Raw genomic sequence first — 21,073 nt, 5'->3', positions numbered from 1 at the left:
GAACTAATTCGATAATTTTACAAATTTAGAGGACTAAAGAAATAAAAAAATTTAAATTAACCATTTTACCATCTAAAAAATCAAATTCCAACTATATTTTTGTCGAAAAATGGTCAGAAGAACCAGATTGAGAGAAAAAATAAAACTTCGAGATACTAAAATTAAAAAATAAATTTAATAGACTAAATTAATTTTAAACAAAAAAAATAAGAGACCAAATATGCATTTACCCTTTTCGTTTCATGTAAAATATTATTTTTGAAAATTTTCAACTCTATTTTTAATTATTTTCTAAGACAAATAAAATTTGAGTGAATACCGCTAATCAAATATCAAACACGATTTCTCATACTGTCCACGTGCTTTATACAAATGACGCTCCCTATTGTTTCTCTACAATCTCCGATGAGCCGCCACCTCATCGCCGGCGCCGGCCCCGGCCCCGGCCCCCAACTTTATTAGCCACTATCCTTCTATGGAGATGTTGACCCAAAAGAACCAAGTGGACCTGTCTCTCTCACCCCTCTCCTTCTTCCTCCGTCGCCCCTCGGAGCCTACAGAGGCGGCCTCCACCTGGTCCCCCGTCCTGAAAGCAGCCCATGCCCGCTGCCACCGCCTCCTATTTCGGATATCAATATGTACAAGCTCAGAAATGCTTACAGCATCTTTAGCCAATTTGTTGTTCCTTCTCGGAGGAGGTCTGAGTTTGAGTCGTCTCTCTCCATCTGTCGAGGTAGGTAAATTTGGTGGTTTTGGTTTGTGACGTGCATGCTAAATACGTATGCTAGGCCTTTGAAGCTGGTTGGGCTTCTTATATTTGCTATTGTATGTGATGCTTTTGCCTATGATCACTCAAAAGAAACAATGACGAACAGTTTTGAGTTTGATTATTACTTGGTTAAGTTGGAGAACGAAATGGTGGTGTGTGTGGTGGAAGTACAAGATTTTTAGAACTGAAGATTTGAATCAGAGTAATAGATGGTGCGTTATGCGTTTTAAGCAAGATATTTAACAAATTACGGAAGATAAGTATACAGCTAATAAGGTGTTTGGGCAATAATTATTCAGATGTTGGATGATCAGATAGGGGCAGAAATCTCTAGATAGTGTGGTGAAACAATCAAAAGACTTCTTTTTCCTCTGTTGCTCAGACGGGATGCCTGCAAAGGAGAAGTGAGCTAATCTAGCTATCTATTCATTTTTTAGTGATCTATGAAATCCGTGATGGCTTTTAATTTCATATTTGACGCCTGCTCTAAGTAATGCCACTCTGGCTCACTGTTCATATAATGGTTACTTGACAAGATGTTGAATAGGATAGCATCTTGTATCACACTGAACATTTAATAAAGAGAGTTGGCTTTTTTAGTTGTGCTGGTTTTGATGAGCGGATTCCTTCATAATTATTATTTTTTTTTTCAGAGATAATTGGCAGTAATCATCTGGTGCAGCAAAAGATGTTTAACCAATATGTTGAGCCTGAAGATGAGCTCGCAAGAAGAATCATGGGGAACTTACATAATGCACTTGAGGAGTACTCTTTTGTTAAAGTTGGGCTTCTCCTGCGGCTAAAATGGTATATTTTTGAGAGAAATGTAAATATGTTCGATCGTGTTTTTAAATCTACGTTAACTGTTATTTTTTAAATGATCTTGTCCACATTATTTTGTTAAATTTGAGTCAACTTTCAATTTGTCTGATGTTATTTTCTTTCTAATGCCTATCAATAAGGAAGATATATTTTATGGACAAATTGAGTATTCATGGTCGACGAAGTGTTTTCTTTTTATGCAGCTGGTAGCTATCAAGAGTTTCTTTAGCATATTCATTTTGCATTTTCACATGCATATTTGTGATTGAAGTTTTGCACTGTTGTCAGCTTCCGCCTGAGAAGGTTTAGTGCTTCATAACATTTATCATTTAAAGTGAATGTGGAAGATGTTTTCTCTTTTTATCTCTTCTCAAATTTAATCTTTTTGGTTTTCCCTTGGCAGCTTTATTAGATATAATGAGCAGGAGTGGTAGACATCAATTTCATTTGTTTTTTTTTGTTGATAGAATCATTCTTGAAAGGAAGGCAGACAATCTTCAATATCTTTGGTCTGGTGAATAGCATCAGTTTCCATGGGAAACATTTGCCTTAAAGAGAGGAGAAAATACCAAATAATATCTATTTGGAGGTCACTTATGTCATATGTGGTACCAAAAATTTAGACGTAATCGTATTATTTTCCTTTCCTCATCTTTTAGTTGTTTATTGTATTTTTTTCGTTTCTTCTCTATTCCATATTCACGAACATGATGTTTTCTTTCGCATGGTTTTGAAATAAATTCAAAGGGCTTTATTCATATTCATGAAAACTTGTTGATATTAGTAATGTTGGTTTTCACACACACACACACACACATATATATATATATATCCTACAATCTTCCTTTTACAATATTCCATATCTCTGTTGCTAGCTACCAATCACTTTTATCAGATTCAGTTACTACTTAAAAAAGTGAGGATCTCACCAACCAGAAAAAATGGGTTGGGTCGAGCTAGCCCGATCCTTAGAACCAATCTGTCCTGAGCCAGTCAGGTACTACTTCTCATTACGGATCCTTCAATATGAGCTTGGCCCCGTTTATTTTTGATGGAAGATTCAGCAAATTAAATATCTTTGATAACAGGGTTCTGACCTGGCTTATCAGACTTGGAAACTTACAACTTTGTTTAAGTGTGGGAATATTGATTGATTTGGTAAACACAAAACACTTGGGTTTTTCTGTAGTTTGATGTTCTCTGGGTAAGTACATTCTCTTTCTTTCTTTTCTTTTGGGGGGGAGGGGTGGGTGGGTGTTGGGTTTGGGAATCCCTGTTAGGGACATGAATAAGGCCATAAAAAATTTGCTGGGTCTTGGACATGAGAACAAGCATAGATTGCCCAAGAAGCTTTAATGACCTAGGGAAATTTGTTACACAGAACGAAAATTCTAGGGTGAGACACATTTTGGACCAAAAAAATTGATGTTCATTTGTCCTGATGTACAGTGAAGAGTAAACGGAACTATCCCTGACACAGAGGATGTTGTATTGATCTGATACAAATGCCACAGGGCTGGCTTTCTCATCATGGATGTGACTTTCATATATGTTACACCAACCAGGCAGAAACAAACTCTAGTGGTGTATAGTGTTGCACTTGTCAGTTGTAGTTGTCCTAATTTGGTCAAACAAGTTTGAGCTTCATTGTTTTCATTCAATTTCTAGAAAAATAAATTAATCAATAAAAGAAGCTAGAACTGAGTTTCCTATGCCCAAAAGACTGTGGTATAAGTATAACCTTGTATTGTTCACTGCTTGTCACTTTGGCAATAGACAAAGGCATTGGCACCTACCTTCGACCCCCACCCTAACTCCCAAAGGACAAACTAAAGAGAAAAATAGTATAATTCAAGAATGGTTTCAAGGAGATTACCATGTGCACTGATGTACTAATGATTCCAATAAGTTCATGTGTCATATTCAAGGCTATTTTGTTTCTAGCTTAGGCCAGTTAAGCAACACTTTTGAATTACATGAGTGTTGTATAGGTCCATTCAACAGAAAAAAAAAAAAAAAAAGAAAGAAAGAAAGAAAATTGAGAGAGAGGGAATCAAACCTGTATAGAAGGTGAAGTTGCATCAGCCTGTTAAAGAAATAAATTTGTGTAGGTAGATGTCAAAGGAAAACAAAATCACCAAATATTGAGATTGTATTGATAGCATGTAATTCAATTTAAATGATTTAAAAAGTTTGACCATGGATAATTAGGAAAGAAATCTGAAGCCCATTATGACATGAAGTGCAATATGAGAAAGAAAGGGAAAATCAGTGCAAGTAATAGCATTTAATACTGACAAATCATCCTAAGGCTGATTAGTACAATTACATAAGAATTATAACAATTGTTTGTAACATCATCCTGATTACTGCAATCACAGTGAATTACAAGCATTGCTTGTACCTTATAATACTTGATTACTGGAATGACAGAAGACTACATAATTCCATGTACTGTCCAAACCGGGTTACTATAACGCATAAGAATTTGAGCAACTCCATACACTGCCCAATACCCGCACATTAATTGATTTTTGTGATCCCTGATGGCAAAATCTCCCCCCCCTGGATTTCACTTGCCAAATTCAACAGGTTTGAATTTGAACAACTATTTCAAGTTTCTCTCTCTTAATCAATGACATTCTTCCAAAGCAACGCAACAACTTTCTTTCGCCAGAGCAATGCCACCAAACTGCCTACTCATGATATTAATTTTCTTTTCAAAATATTGAAAGCATACAAGGTCTCGTGTGAGGGGCCACTGCATGTCTTCCATCTTGCACAAAATCCGCGTTTTGACTTTGTTACCTGTCCCACATAAAACAACCCCTTGGCATATTTTCTGCAGTTTGTTTTACAAAGTTCTCTAAGAAATTAACATTCTGTTCAAAAGCTTGAATTTTAGGCTTCTTCAAGAAAATGGCTGCTTCAAGCTCGCAGGAGAGAACCGGAATTCCTTTTAGTGATTTAGATCCATCTGTGGTGGAGTGGTTGAAGAAAGAACTTATCGAAGGGGGGAATGGGCTTCTGAAACCCTGTGGTTCTACAGAGGAGCTTCTGAGTAAACTTGATGTAAGGTCCAAATTCCCTTTTCAATTTAAAGGATTTTCTCTTTGTATATGTTTCTGTGTTAATGCAGAAGAACTCCCTTTATGAGGTTATTCATGTTTTGAGGGAACTGGTGATTTCTCCTTTTATGCATTCGGAATGTGCATGCTTGATTCTGACTGTTGACTCTGCATTGTCACAACTCAAAAATTATTCTTTATTTATAGGTTGATTATCTGTTCGTGAATCATCTGAGGTTTGATCTTTGATTATGGCCTTTAGGAATTTGAGGATCTTTTATCACATATGGTTCAAAATTTTAAGAACCTGGTGGAAGTGGAGCTTCAACCAGCAAAAGAAGCACTAATTGCCGGTGAACTTATGAGGCATGCTGAAATGGATGTTAGAGTTTCAGCAGCCTCTTGTATTAGTGAGATTATAAGAATAACAGCACCTGATGAACCATATGCGGAAGACCAAATGAAGGTGATTCTAAATATGTCAAGATGTACCTATTTTTTCTCCAAATACTATTGAACAATTAGTCAACTTTTCCATTTGAAAGTGCAGGAATTCTTTCAGCTAGCTAATAGTGCTTTCGAGAAATTGGCTTGCATGTCTGGCCGAGCCTATTCAAAAGCTGTATCAATCCTTCAAACTATTTCATATAGCCGGTCATGTGTTGTGATGCTGGATCTTGAGTTGTATGACATTGTTCAACAAATGTTTCATCTGTTCCTAGATGGCATAAGGCAAGAGTTCAACCAGTTTTATCTTTTATATCATTCTTGCTCTAATTCTAAATTGCTTGTCACTAAATCAGATTGCGCTTGTTAGTAGAATTTTGACTTCCATTTCTCTGAAAAGGGGTACACTACTCCTGGTTAAACTCTTGTACTTTGCGCATAGTTCAATTTCCAGAAATGATGGAATTTGTTTTTTGCAGAACTATGGGGTAGTCACAGTATATATGGTAGGACACTCGACTACCTGGTCATCATTGCAGAAAATTGGACCTTTGGTCTTATAAAATGCATTTGATGTGCCATAGGCTGTCGTTGTAAGAGAGCCTTTGGCTCAGAAATAGTTTATGTGTCAGTAGGAACTATTGAATAGAATTCTGTTTGATTTGAATGGTAACATTTAGTAGTTTGTTATGTTGAATGCTTCTTTGGGCATTTGATGTGGTGGTACCAAGTTATATGAGCTGAACGAATGTTTCTTAGCACAGAACTAGAACTTAATATAATCACACAGATTAACATGGGTTTACTGGTAAACATTATCAACCAGTGACTTGCTGCACATTGAGGTCTAACATATGTCTTATACTTTAATTTAGGTCATGTAAGAGTTAATAAATGCACTTTAAATCAACACAGACAAGGAATGGCATCTAGAGATATATAAAAATCTTAGTTTGATCTGAGTTAGCATTTCAGGATTGTTATAGTGTGAGTGGAATGACATGGTATTCTTAAAGTGCTGTGGGAAGTCCGAAGCAGTTAGCGTCTGCTCCATTATTCCTGTGTTTACATGTTTTGTATGCTTCTTGATTATCAACTCTGCTTTATCCTGCTTTGATCTTTCAGACTTTGGGGCAATAATTACAGAAACTGATGTAATTATTGTCTTCATAGTGAAAAATCGACTAATAATCTGCCATCTATTGCACTTGCAATTTAGGCAACTAGCCGAAGTAGTCTATACTTAATCTTTGTGTTTATCCTTATATGTATCAAGTTAAAGAAAATACATACTATAGATATAGAATCATATAAAGTTTGTGATGTTTAGATTATATGGTATTATGGTATGTGTCGTTCTATTCAATGAAGTAGTTTTTGTGTTCAACAGGATTTCGACCCCATTAAATTATTTAAACTGAAATGATTTGATTTCAATATTATAGATCTATAAACATGAGAATTCTTCAGTCTATTTGATAGGAACTAAGGCCCCTTCCTACTTTTATTTGAGTTCTTTTATTTACTTACAATATGACATGTGAAGTTAATAGCCACATTGAAGACATTTGATTTCATACATATAAATTTTAATTTTCTCTGCATATGGTCTGACTATCAACTATTCATCTTTTTTCGTTTGCCAACTTTAGAGCCAGCCACTCTGATGTCATATTCTCAAACATGGAGAATATCATGACGGTGGTCATTCGTAGCAGTGGGGACTCTGATGAATTGTCATTGGAGCTAGTTAAAATCCTTCTGGCTAGGTTAAAGAAGGAAAATCATGTAAATCTCTTAATTTTTATTTTCTTTTTGTGCTATCTTACAAACTCCTGGTTTAATAAGAAGGATTCTTGTTTTGCTTCAGAATGTTTCTCCAGTTGCCATGCAGTTGGCAGAAAAAACATTTAGGAACTGCTCTGATGACATTAAAACATATCTTCCTGAAGCCGTGCAATGTTTGGGGAATCCTGTTGAGGATTATGCTGAAGTAGTTGCATCATTATTCCAGGAGGCGACCCAAAGGGAAAACATGGTGTGTTCCCCTAGTTGTAATTACGAAGTGTAAATATGAGATGCGTTCTGTGCTCAATTAGATAAAGTACTGCATTTGTTATTTTAATTTCTGTTTGCTTTGACCTTAAGCTTTTCTAGATTCATATGTCTTCTATTACCTGAACGGACTTGATTTAGTATTGCTTTTGACGTGTTTCTAGCTTAACTTGAAGCTTATATGTTGAAGTCATTCATATTTCTCTGACATGCATATGCAAAGGGAGAAAAACTTAATCTTGCCGTTTATTTCGGTCAATAGGCAGAATGAATGTATGAAGGAAATAGCTCACTCTAGCCATAAAAAGATTATCAGAGTGAAAGGGAATCTAAAAAGATGACACATAGCCAATAAAGACATGCATACAATCACATACCTGAAGGTAAAAAAGGGAAAACTGTCCTAGAAGGCCGATCTTTTAGGAAGAGGAAATAAGATGACTTGAAAGGGAAAGAAGCGGAATTGGGTAATTTCAGGGTATACGCTCTTTCAGTAGGAAGGATATTACATTTAGAATCGTCAAATACATAACTATTCTATTGTTTTTATTGTATCATATTACTATGTCCGAATGTTACACAAATTGACTGGCAAATGATAAGTAGTTTGTTAGTATGTATCCATCCACTGACAATATCATTCAGTAACGTTACACTTGGTGCTGGTTTGTTATCCTAACTGTAAAACCGAAGATCGTTTACCTGAATATGAGTAGCTTACCACTTACGCTTGACAGGCAAATGTTTTCTCCAAAGGAAGATCACTTTTACTGATATACGCTTATTAATAAGTTCGGGAATGAGCGGCTCCACGATCATGTTTGGTGCTGCAGGATATTTCAATATCAACTTTATGATATGCATGCTAACCGAGTGAAATGCGTGTTTGCCTTTTATGCCGGAGATACTTTCTTTTCCATGCTAACTCTTGCAATGAGTTATTTCAATGAAATGCACTTCGGTACATTTGAATAATATTAACAATCTTTGCTAGATACATCATCGTGGTTTGCATTACTGTTATTTGATTGGCAACAGAAGCAGCTTCAGCTGTAATTAATGCAACAAAGATAATGAGAGCAGAATTAAGTGCACACTTGGACTAATCTATTTTTGAGTCAGTGAATGCAATGTATTACTTCTCCTACCAATTATATTTCCTGCTGGTTTTTGTTTTCCAGGGCTCTGAAGATATTGGAATAGACGCATCATGTCATGAGGAAGCTGGTATAGCCGTAGAAGGTGGTTTGTCTAATTCAGCAGAGGATAATAAAACTGAAAATTTGACAGTTGATGAGAATTTGAATGAAAATCGACAGACAACAGCACATGTTTGTGCCGAACCTGAACATTTAGGCAGCCCAAAACAAATACAACAAGAACCGGAATCAGACAACGTTCCTATTCCCGAGAAAAGGAGTCGAAAACCAAACTCTTTAATAAAACCAGAGGAGGGATATGATCCTTTTTGGATGTTCTGCAAATGGACGTCAGTGGAGGGTTCTCATTGCAGGAGACACAGGAGGAAAAGACAGCGCCATCCACTAAAAACTATGATCTCCAAGGAGTCAAATTTGTCATCCAGCCCTGATGGGGAACAGTCAAGTGGCCCCATTTCTGGAAAGGCTAATACGATCAAGAAACAGTCTGAAAAAGGATCTCTAGCCAAGATACCTCCTGAAGAAAAAAGTAGAGGAGTGACCGTGGTTTCGGAGGATGTAACAAGAGATATCATTGTGAAGGTAATAACTGACTTGGGGTATCATGTTGCAATTTATTATCCAAGTTTTGTTTTTCTCTTTGCCTTGATGTCCCTAAATGATACCTCTCTTCAGCTATGCTAATGTTGAATTCTCAATCTAGGACCATATCCTTTAGGATCTTCGGGTAATTTCTGTAAACGTTAATATATTGAAAAAAGCTTCTTGCTATCCTGAAGAAAGGGAGAAAACTTGTGACCAATTTTCTCCCAGATTATACTCATTAGTATTTATTTGTCACCCGTAACTGCTGGTTGACCCATTCCCCTCTAGATAGTGGTGTGGTCATTGTATAAACGACACACATAGTGATGCATTAATAAGATAATAGTGCTCAAAGTACGATTGTTTGAACCTTTGCATGTCCGAGAACCTTATACATCCTTGCAATCAGAATGCCATGTCTCGATATTTCGTTATGGTTTGTTCTTGTTTTCGTTCTTTTGTCATGATTTATAGTAAAAAATTTCTTGTATCGTCTATATGTTAATTGGCTCTAAAGTTAATTGCACGCTTATATGGAATCCAACCTGACTAACATAAGAGTGCACTAATGGGATCCAGAAACCTTCTGGAGAAAGGCAAGGGTTGTTGGACGGGGTAACCCCTGCAAAAGATAGCAGGGGCAAGACTATTATTTATGAAGACCTAAAAGAAGACATACTTATCAAAGTAATATTTGACTTGGGGAAATTCTATTGCAATTTATCATATGGATTGGTGTTTTTCTCTTCTTTTTCGGTCTTAATCCTCATAATTCTCCCTTGAGCTGTTCAGACACCAACGTCCTCATCTAGTCCTATATCATCAAAAGGGGAAGCTCTACCTCGGAAAGTATCTAACTCACAACACAAGAAGAGGAAGAGTACTGCAGCTAAGAAAGAGGTCTGGCCTTGTTTCTTTACCTGTTATATTTTCATCCTCCAAGTAATTCTTTGATGCAATTCAAGTCCAAGTTTGATATATCTCTTTAAACATGCACAAAAGCTACATGTATGTTTTGTTGTTGTCTTTTGTGGCATCTTATCACATCAAATTAAAACCAGTAAACAATTTTCTACTATATTTTCGTTTGCGGTTCACATAACTTAAATCCCAGAACTGTCCTAATCAAAGGTGATGATGTAAGCAATGATGGAGGAGTCAGGGTTAATGAAAATCAGCGATTACTTGTTAAGAAAATAGTGAGACGAAAATGACATTGCAATCCCGGAGAAAATGAAATGAAGAAATATGTTGCTTTTGCATGGAGTGCTACTTTTATTACTGATGCAAGGAGAAAATGTCCAACTTTGTGATAAAGCATAAGACCTTGCTCATTGAAGGTGCAGTTCTCTGATATTTCACTAATACTTTCTCTACATGTATATATATGTCTTTGAGTGAACTTAACATTATTAACCAGCTAGAAGGTCATAGCAAGTTAGTAGTGTTCAACTTTTCCTTGGCAGAAATCGACACTGCCAGCACATTAAAATTGGAGAAAAAAGAAGTGATTGAAGAAACGCTGAGAGGATAATAATTGTCAGTCGCTACTCTTCCTGTCCCTAACTCTTTCTGCATGGGGGGTGGGGTTGTTACTTTCTGTTTGCTTTGCAGTTTGTCCACCTCCTTCTTCAGTAGGTACAGTAAAAGATTAGCTAATCCGTTCTTTTTGCTTTTATGTTTCATGGAGAAAAGCACAAGATCACATAATTCATCATAATATGCTTGGTGCGATTGTCAATCTTCTGACCCTCTGAAATCCAAAGCAGATTTTTCCAGTCTTACCATTGCTAGATGAAAGTTTTTCCTAAATCCATGGTCCCCTTCTATGAGTTCCAACACATCTTTATATGATTGATCATCCGATAACTTCCTAGGAGGATATATCAATTCATTTGATACACTTTAGCACCTAGTTTTGGTGCTTATATGTGGTTTTGCTTTTAATACTTAGCATATTTGGAGGAATATGGGTGTTAAATGCACTATGTTCTGGCATCGATAAAATAAAGTTCAAATAAATGAAGTTAACCTGTTAAACAAATGCTCCAAGAACTATGATTGTCTGGTTTGTTCTAAGAGCGACATTTCTAATGTGTCGAAAATAGTGGGGCACAACGCTAACTTGTTGTAAATATGTAGTGTGTTGGCCAAAAGCCACCCGCGTGCCTAGGCAGTAGGGGCACATGAGTTTACATATTTGGTCAAGTATTCTATGAACTTGTGTTTTTAAGTTCTTATATATAACAGTTAAATTCAGCTGTAAATAATTTCTTAGGCTTCCAAGGTGAAGGATGTGAGCAGATGTTTAGGTGAAGAGCTGGTTGGCTGCAAGCTAGAGGTTTGGTGGCCATTGGATGGGGTGTAAGTATTCCTGATTGTAACCATCTAACAACAAGGAACTGATACCAAGCTGGAATTACCCAGTTCCTCATGACCATTTGTCCTTTTATTGATCCAAGTAATATTTTCATTTTTGGATTTTGTAGGTTCTATGAAGGAAAAGTGACATCTTTTGACCATTTGAATAAAATGCATCGGGTAAAATTTCAAATTGCTATGTATATGAAATTCCTAAATTATCATCCTGATAATCAATAAACAAATTAGGTTGACCGATCAGTTTCTGGATTCACAAGCTTCATTTGTCCTACTTATTATCCTGTCTACCTCACTTGAAAATGCCGAATCTGAAGTCTTTTCAACTCAAAATAACCCCAACATGGTTCAGAGTTAGCTTAACATGAGTTGGTCTTTGCTTGGATAAAATATTACATTTTGGTTATTAATGCATTGCAAGTCAATTTTCCAAATTGAAAAGCAGATGCAAGGAGGGGCATTGGGTTCCCAAGTTTGGTATATGTATGTATATTTATTATATGACAAGTAGGTTCAACCGTTGGCCCCTTCTATCCAACTTTATCACACCAATTTTAAATCTTTGATCAATTACTTTTATTAAATTTGTACTTATATATGCTTCTGAAAGTTTGGGATATTCAACACAAGATAGGTCCATGCATTTCTAATCTATTTTAATTAATGAAACATCCATGCACTTTATGTCTCTTACTTTCTATAAAATTCACCTTAAACTAATTAAAAATGGCAAAATATTTATTAATTTATTTGCTTAAAAAAGATGCTCTATAGATTGTTCATTAATCACTTACATATTGAGAGAAGAATTACAAAAGAAATTATTAAAATTTCATTCAAATAAAGTATGTCACAGAATGCTCTATGAGTCTCTGGCATGAATTTGGTAGATCTTATTTAAATTATTTGAAGTCAATATGATTGTCTGTGGTTATCATTTTAATCTCTATTTGTGCATCAAAATCAGAATCAATTGAAGTTTACAGTTATAATGACTGGCCCAAACCTTTTCACTACTAATAGCAACTTGGCCCCCTCAATACTTAAAAGCTATGATCCATCCCTGCTCAAATCTAATTGTTGCCTTTTTATGCCTTCATTTAGGTTGACTATACTGATGGTCAACATGAAATCTTAGACCTCACAAAGGAATGCTGGCAGCTGCTACGCGACGACAATTTGTCCGGTCATGTTGGTGTTACACTTGCATTGTCTGTCTTATGTTTTTGGGAGTTCATCCAATATGTAACATGTGGTATTTGGTTTTACCTATTTAACAGGAGGAGAAGATTGTTGCAGCTCCTAGCGCCTCAACAGAGACGTAAGCTTCTCTTTTGATGATATGGGGCTTTATTCTGAATTGGTTAACTCCATTCATAATATCAGACTGTTTTAGTTACAAAAGTTTCATGAATTATGCAGACCTTGGTCAAACTTTGCTTCTTTACGGTATGCTTTTAATCTAGCAATAATGTGTTGTTGACCAGTTAATTTGTATCATAAATGGTCTGCAAATGGTACAAAAGGTTAAAGTTATTAATCCGAAATATGGCCACCCGTCAGTGTAATCAGACCATTTCTTTGTTTCATGTTCTTGCCGACTGCTAATTTCTGATATTCCTAAGCTAATGGAAGTCGTCACTTGGTGGTGTGCTTTTTGTACCTTCATACTCTGCAGCCAATTTCTTGTACTGTCAACTTGCCCCAGAAATATGTATTGTCTTGATTCCCTGACTGGCTGAAAATGCCTTTTGCATATTATTGGGTCGAGAAGAACGCATTTTATGGCTTCAATTGACTCTTGACATCTCTGGTATAGTCTTCTAGCTCCCAACAAAACACGTGTCGCTTTTTGTGGTAAATTCATAAAATATACTTACTGTTGCCGTGGAATAACCACTTATGCAAAGTGCTGAGCAAAACTATACATTGTGAGCTGATGGTGAAGACTTAAATTTACTTGGTGCATTCGGAAACTTGCTTCCCTCTCTACAGTTTTAAAGACATTACATACGTTTATATCACATTGGCTCTTTCACTCTACATCTAATGATAATCTTTTGAAGCCAACTTCTGGAATTGGATCATCCAGACTCCTATTCCATTTTTTCGCCAAAGTTCTGATTTAGACATCAATATCTTGTTTTTGGTTAATATCTTGTTTGATCCAACTCACTTCCCTGATTATTTTACATTTCGTCATGCAGTTTAAATGATCGTGGAAAAAAGTTGTCTCATCGTTCAAAAAGGAAAAAGAAGGTGAGTTTTCTTTTTCTATAGGTTTATCTCAAGGGTAAATTAAGATGCTTACTCACTGCCTATTTGACGATTTCTACGCTAAATTCTAAGCTGAAGGGTTCCGATGTTAGTTGTGTTTGCCTAAACACTGAATTCGTCATAATTAATGTCTCTAGAACTCTTCTACTTTTTTCCACCTTTGTTTTCACTATGGGACAATAACAACAATGCCACTAAAATGTGCTTTGTGAATATGTAGTTCAACATATTCTGCATCGATCTTCATCTCATTAAATTTTCTCTACATCACTTGAATGCTTTCCGTTTAATGGGATCTTTTGTTGCAGGTTGCTGGTGGATCTAACCGGATGAATCCCTGCTAAATCAAATTTGATATTTACTGATGTTCAGGTATAGAACTTCGTGCTATAATCTCGAATCAACAGTCGTGTTTTGTGAAAATGAAGTAGAACTCTAATGGTTTTTTATTTTCTCGTTCTAATGGGATGTTTTGTTGCAGGTTGCTGGTGAATCTCTTTTCAGGTCGAATTGATATTTACCGACGTTTGGTGTAGAACATCGTATCATAATCTCAAATTAGTTATGTGCTTTGTGAAGAATGAATCTCTTAACCTTGAACGCTTTGAATAGTTTTACTTTGAGACATGACGTGAAATTATTAACTAGAATGCCAAGTCTACTGATATTTCATCCTTTTTATTTTTATAAAAATCCAGGTGCGTTCAATGTGTTACAAGTATTTTTAAAATTTTTAGGATAAATAACAACATACTCCTTTAAAATTTGCATAATTATAATTACGTCCTCATTACAAAAAATTATAAATATTTCTTGATATGTTGATGAAATTATGTAATTTTTGATTGAAGGTTTGGAACGGTTAAATTTGCGTTTGTTTGTTTCTTGTTTTCTGAAAAAAATGTAGAAAATTTGAACGAGATAGATGGAAAATTTTGAAAATTATAAAAAATTTATCCACTTAGTTCATAAAATATTTTAATTTTTTTTCAAAAAAAACATAAAATTATAACTTATAATTCACAAGAGCATTTGATCAGTTTACCACAAAATTTAGATGAAAATTTAATGGAGACTAATGTGTTAGGCTAATTATTAGATGACTGTTAAATTAAGAAAATATTGATAATTTTTTAAAGAATGGGGAAGTATTTGTACTTATGTCAAATTTTGGAAAGTATTCTCATGTTTATTTTTAACATTGGAAATCTATTTATTTAATTTATTAGCATAATATTTTTATTATTTACTTAACCAATGAATACAAATATAACATCTCATTTTTATTTTTATTGTTAATGTTGTTGGTAAAATGAATTTGTCTTTTAAATAAGGCGTGAGAGAGAGGGGTAGTGTTGGGTGGTAGGCCATAGTTTTGAAAGTTACTTTGTTAAAGCATGAACAACTTTTGGGCCATGGCCCAATGCTACTTCATTTCCCCATTAATTCTAAGTCAACCTTATCACCATAACCATAACATAAAAAGCTAATAAAATAGCACAAATACCTCAAAGTTCTTGCACACAAGAAAGAATTATGTTTGCGCTATATATGTGGAACAAAATTTTTAGGCACAAGCTTTATAACTTGATAGCATATGTGAATTAACAAAACAAGGGTTGCACCTATCACTAATAATTGTGTTTTGTGCGCCGATCAAAGTTTTTACACGCAAGCTTTGTAACTTGATAGAAGAAATGGAATCGAACATAATTGGGGTGGCACCTACGACCCCACAAGAAATAATCATGCATGTGCTTTGTGTCGCCAATCAGGATTCTTGCATCCACAATCCCACCAGAAAAAATTGTACTTGTATTTTGTATACCGACATATCACGATTCATACAACTGAATCTACTGTTATTAAAAAAAAGAAAAAGTCACCATAAATAAAAAACTAACAACATAAAGAAATAAGTTCTAGTCCACCAAACCCCTTAACAAGAATCATAGCCATATTTTCAAGATAGTGCAACGTTGAACATTAACCATTCAACCACAACAGTGGATTGTAGAATGCCTCACAACTTTTCTTGAACTACATCTGCACTTTACAACTAAAGAAAATGACAATTTCATGGGATAAATCCAAAAACATGTTATGATCTGATTTCATAGTTAAAGGTCCCACCTCTTCGGACACATCTTATTTCAATCCCATCAAAAACAAAAATTATTGTACCTTGTTTGTTTAGATATATATCTCCTCAACATGTCTGTCTCCACCAACTTGTGCAAATATCTGAATATCTGTTTCCAGCAACCATACCTACATCCAATAAGTTAGCAAGCACTACTACTTCATTTTTGTATTTTCCATGCAGCTACCAAGCCAATATATATATATATATCTAGAGAGAGATATTTATATTGATTTTATGAGAGACACAAAAAAATACATTTTTTTGACATTAAACGCAAAATGTTGACTATTTTCCTTTTGTTTTTTTTTTTTGTTTTCGTTTTGACTCATTTTATATTGAATATGACGCAATGTGATTTTATATATGGTTCGTTATTTGTATAAGAACGTCAACTAAATATTACATAATTATACATGTACCGTTGATAAAAAAATATACGTACACAGTAAAAAATATGTATCCATCATCAATCAATTCACGTATCGTTAGATTAAACTACATATCGAACAGTCAATCAAAATATTATTTTAAAAAAAAATAAACTATAGAGTGGAAAATTGATGGGAGATAATAAGTCCAAAGGAATAAACGAGGAAAACGAAATAAATAAAATAAATCCTAATTAAGACCGAGATGGAATGCATTGTTTCTCAGAAATATCCATTGTATAATTTAATAATGTATAAGGTTGGTGAGCCATACATTCTATAATTGACCGCACACTTAAAAAAAATAAAAATAAAATAAAATATTACACTGATTATGTCATATATATATAAGACCCCAGTTATTCTGTCACTCTCTAATTGTACTTTTTATTTTATTTTATTTCAGTAGTTCAACATAAGTGAACTATTGTTGTAGAAGTAGCCAAATTTTCCATAGGTACCCCCATTACATCACACGCATATTTTCTTTTGGGGGTCAATGAAATTTGAAACCCTGTCAAAATGCACAATAACTTGCTGATATTGATAAAAAAAAAAATTGAATAAAGATTCATATATATTCCCAATTGATTTGTAACTAGTCAATTGAATATTTTTCTGATCAAACTATTATTATACATTTTCATATGTTAATCCATGAGAGGAGGTATATTTTACCCTTATAAGGGTAGTTTGGTTGGAAAAAGATTTATTTGACCAGCAATAAGTCGTTAATAAGTCAATCAGGGGTAAACATGAATTTTCATTCAATTTTTTTGCTAGTATGAACAAATTTTTCACGAGTCATGAGGATTTGCACTTTTTTTTTACTTCGAGTAAGATAAGGTTGTCTCGATCTGTCGTGGTGATTTATAAGTAGGATATAGATTATTAGTAATAATTTTAAAATAATTATGTAATAATTTTTTAATAGTAAAAGTAGGTAACATAAGTACCTAATAGCAACTTGTGGAATAGATCCAAATAACATCATATATATTTACTCACAAAGGTAATGATGGTGATGTGTTTGAATGAAAATCGCAAGGTAGCTAGCAGGTAGAACACGACTTTGATACAACAAGAATCCAGTTTGCATGCGAGAATGAAAGCGTGTGTGAGCCATTACCCGAACCGAGTCCCCTTAGTGGTCTGACTTTGAATTGAACCCCAGCTGAGAATATGTTGAACAAGCCAAACCAGCCATATGCAAAATGGTATTTTGCAGTTTGGTCCCTTAACTATAGGGCAATCCCACTTTGGGTTCAAATTGCATGTAAAAGTTTGTTTTGTTCTTTTATTAGATGCCAAATGCACGTGCGTCATTTATGTGAAATTAATTGCATGCCTTAAGGTTTGGGGGCAAAAAGGAAAATTTTTAACAAATCAGATCTGATTATATTGATGACTGTTATTTGTAATAATTGCATATGATTCTAGAGCGGGAATAAGTTGTAAATAAAGTTATGAGTTAAATAGCGGTGGAATTTGGGATCGTTTGAAAACAAAAGTGAAAAGTGAACAAAAAAAGTTTGATGTTGGACTATTTTTAAAAATAATTTAATATTTATAATTGTAACCAATAAGTTGCAGAAGCTGGTACGTCGGAGTTGCTTATAATTTTTGGTTTATATCTATTCAATCCGAATTGTTCAAAATCAGAAGCTGTAAATAAAAGCAACTCTTTTTAGCTTATTTCTAAGAACAAGGTGATAAGTTCTTATCCTAAACAATTGCAAATACCTTCCTAAATCAATCACACTACAAAAATTATTATACTTGTCGAATGATTAATTATTCTTTTTAAGTTGTATATCAATTATATCGTAAATGTACTCTACTGGTTATATAATTAATTAATTAATTAATTTAACAAAATTGGATTCAAATTAAACTACTTGTCAAAGAAGGAAGGTAGTAATAACCCTATATTTTTCAGAGCCCAATAGCAAAATTTAATTCAAATTTTATTACGGAGTCCTATTCAACTTGCTCAGTATCAGCAGGCCAGTGGACCTGCTAATGAAGCAACATCCAGTCTATGTAGAATTACAGTGGGCCTAAGGCTCATCCACTTCATCAAACACCTTTGTAATATTGTACATGTTGGATGACACCTCGCCACTGAGGCACGAGGCAAGAATGTACAGCTCAACTGTATCATGTTGGATAAAGATGATGAAGGACCACATTCTTGATTTTAGCCTATTTTCTTATTTATATACATATACTTTTTCTGTATGTCGTGACAAACAAGTGGACGGGCTTTATCTAAATGTAACGCAATCATTTAGCAAACCTACTTCACACCTTAGTTCTAGCACTCCTTTTACATTTAGAGCATCCTCTATACGATTGTGGTAGATTAAGCTTGCTAATCTTACGTATCGGAGTATTAACTTCTATTTTACAAATTAATCTTTTAACTGTCTTAAAATCCATAGAAGATCCTTTTATTTGTGTAGTGCTATTTCAAGTATTTTTATTTTTTTGAAAAATTAATACAAAAATAAAAACTTAGTTTAAAAACAAAATTCAACAAGGGCTATCATTTTCCATGTGTTCTTCAATCATCTGATCTCCTAATAATTGTTCTTGATTTAGTGAATGATTCATTGCAATAATATAATCATTAATTCCTCTATATATAGAATCTGTAGTCATGACAAACTATAAATAGGACAAAATAAATTATTTAACTTATAGTGTGAATAAAAATTCAATTAATTATTTTTTTTTAAGATTGTAGTCGTTATTTAGCAACACGTATACTTGAAATAGGAAACTAACTACTAATCATTTCCCTAGATTCTTTTTTCTTCCATTATTATTATTATTTGAATAATTAAATTGTTGTTAATGAATCCGAAAGTTGACTTGATTGGTTGATTATTGCGTGTTTTCACTGCATATTATTCATAAATAATATGCTAGCATGTTACACATAGATTCTTCCAATATGAACTCTAGTTTACAATTAGTTTTTTCATGTATTTATTATATATATATATATATTTATTATCTTTAAAATAAAAAAATACTGAAATTAAAATTTTCAAACAACTTTATTTTGAGCACCTAATTAATTAAATAAGTTGAGACGGATACCCATTTACGCTAACACCATAAAAAAAAAAATCAAAAGTGTATTAAGTGCATAGTAGAGGGGCCAAATTGCAATTTAAACAAAAAAAACCAAGAACAATAGCAAGTGGCCAGATTTCATCAACTAGATCTCTCACATGTCTGTACACATGACCCCATCAGCAGACCTTTCTCACAACAGTACGCGGACGCGTCACAGCACCTAACTACAAGGAACAGGAATTTATAATATGATAATTCGCATGCAATTATAATATAATACTGTTTATCTCACACGGATTTTACAGGAAAATATGCACCCATCCAATCATTATCTATATGAAACAACCCCATCTCCGCAGTATTTCTTGCTTCTTTCCTTTTCTTCTATATATAGGAGTGGACAAGCCATTACAGTTTCATCAACAAGCCTGCCTTCTTGATAAAATCGTCATCTTATTCTCAAGAAAGAACATCACAGATTTGCTTGCGGGTTTTGAGAGAATTGGCGTCCTATAATTAGTGGGTTTTTGTGAGGGTTTCATTGTTCTTGATCTTTTGGTGTTTCTGCGAGGGAGATTTTTTGATTCTTTCGAGGAGAAGGAGGAGGAGTAGTATTCGTTTGCCATGACTATGCAAATCAAGAAGCTGGCCTCTTCGCCTTCGCGCTCGGGCAGACATATGCAGCGTTACAATCAAGGGTTTCGTCAGGTTGTTGGGTATGTATTTTTTGCCCCCTTTTCTCTCTTCTGAAATTTAATGTGTTAATTTAGGTGAATTTATGAAAATTCTCATATGGGTTTCTGTGTTTTCTTTGATATGTAAGATATCTTCCAATTTTTTAGTTTCTTGTTTTTATTTTCCTAGTCTCATATGGTGGGGAAATCAAGAAGGATATAGGATGATAACTATTGAAGACGATATTTTTTTTCTTTTGTTTTTTTCACAATTGGCTGAAAATTGTATCTAATGTTTCCATTTCTTTTGCAAATTATGCAGATGTGTTCCATACAGAATTAGGAAAACCAACGAATCACCTGAAATTCATGGGACCTTAGTTGAAGACTTGGAGGTCCTGTTGATCAGCTCTCAGAAGAGTCAAAGAATGATGTTCCCTAAGGTAACTTTTGATTCACATCTCATTCTCTCAGAAAATGGCAAAGGAAATATAAAGAATTATGTAATGACATTGTTTATCTTGCAACGAATTCATCAGGGTGGTTGGGAACTTGATGAAGATATCGAATTGGCCGCTTCACGAGAGACACTAGAGGAAGCCGGGGTGGTCGGCTTGCTTGGGGTTAGTATCTTTATACATTATGTTGAATCAGCGTATTGATATTGTGCCTGTGGATTCGGGCTTTATTGCATAGTTTCTAATTCTTTGTGTTGACATTCTGGCAGGATAAATTAGGTGAATGGATATTCAAGAGCAAAAGCCAAGAGAAGTTTCATGAGGCATTCATGTTTTCCTTGTTGGTCACTGAGGAATTAGATGTTTGGCCAGAGAAAGATCTCCGTCAACGAGTTTGGGTATGTCCATGTCTCGGAATTTTCACTCTTAATGTTGAATAATGAACTGTTTCAGTGCAATGTTGATGCTGTTTAGCCGAATTCTAATATGGGGTTGATGTATATATTACAGATGACAGTTAATGAAGCGAGAGAAGTATGTGCTCATTCATGGATGAAAGAAGCCTTAGAGGCCTTTGTTTCTCAGTTCACGCCCCAGCAAAGAGTGGAGGATGATCCCCTTTCCTGTAGATTAGAATTGTGCAGAACCGAAGAGTTAAGACTGAGCATTGGAGTGGAAAGCTCAGATGAAGAAGCCGACTGTTTTTTGGTTAGCTAAT

At 34.5% G+C, this 21,073-nt stretch overlaps 2 protein-coding genes across 5 annotated transcripts; both read left to right on the top strand.

Moving 5' to 3' along the window:
• On the top strand, positions 342–14,212 carry LOC105158208. 4 transcript variants are annotated; one of them, XM_011074872.2, is made up of 17 exons: positions 342–733; positions 1,423–1,576; positions 4,497–4,663; positions 4,922–5,125; positions 5,210–5,391; positions 6,759–6,894; positions 6,977–7,144; positions 8,343–8,903; positions 9,699–9,806; positions 11,185–11,270; positions 11,396–11,447; positions 12,390–12,476; positions 12,566–12,606; positions 12,708–12,734; positions 13,493–13,544; positions 13,871–13,934; positions 14,044–14,212. In XM_011074872.2, the coding sequence occupies exons 3-16, from the start codon at positions 4,511–4,513 to the stop codon at positions 13,904–13,906; spliced, it is 1,893 nt and encodes a 630-aa protein (XP_011073174.1). In that variant the 5' UTR covers positions 342–733; positions 1,423–1,576; positions 4,497–4,510; the 3' UTR covers positions 13,907–13,934; positions 14,044–14,212. The 4 variants fall into 4 exon arrangements, with proteins under 4 accessions (XP_011073174.1, XP_011073173.1, XP_011073172.1 ...); XM_011074871.2 differs by having other exon boundaries at positions 4,485–4,663; XM_011074870.2 differs by lacking the exons at positions 342–733; positions 1,423–1,576 and having other exon boundaries at positions 2,854–4,663.
• Positions 19,627–21,073, top strand: LOC105158504 (nudix hydrolase 18, mitochondrial-like; the record flags this gene model as incomplete). Its single annotated transcript, XM_011075288.2, is given in 5 exon segments — positions 19,627–19,939; positions 20,220–20,340; positions 20,437–20,520; positions 20,625–20,753; positions 20,866–21,073. Coding segments are annotated over 5 exon segments (633 nt in total). The 5' UTR covers positions 19,627–19,847.

This window comes from Sesamum indicum, linkage group LG3 (assembly GCF_000512975.1).
Source record: "Sesamum indicum cultivar Zhongzhi No. 13 linkage group LG3, S_indicum_v1.0, whole genome shotgun sequence".
NCBI lineage: Eukaryota > Viridiplantae > Streptophyta > Magnoliopsida > Lamiales > Pedaliaceae > Sesamum > Sesamum indicum.
The sequence above is the reverse complement of the archived record's forward strand: the minus strand, read 5'-3'. Positions and strand labels throughout refer to the sequence as shown.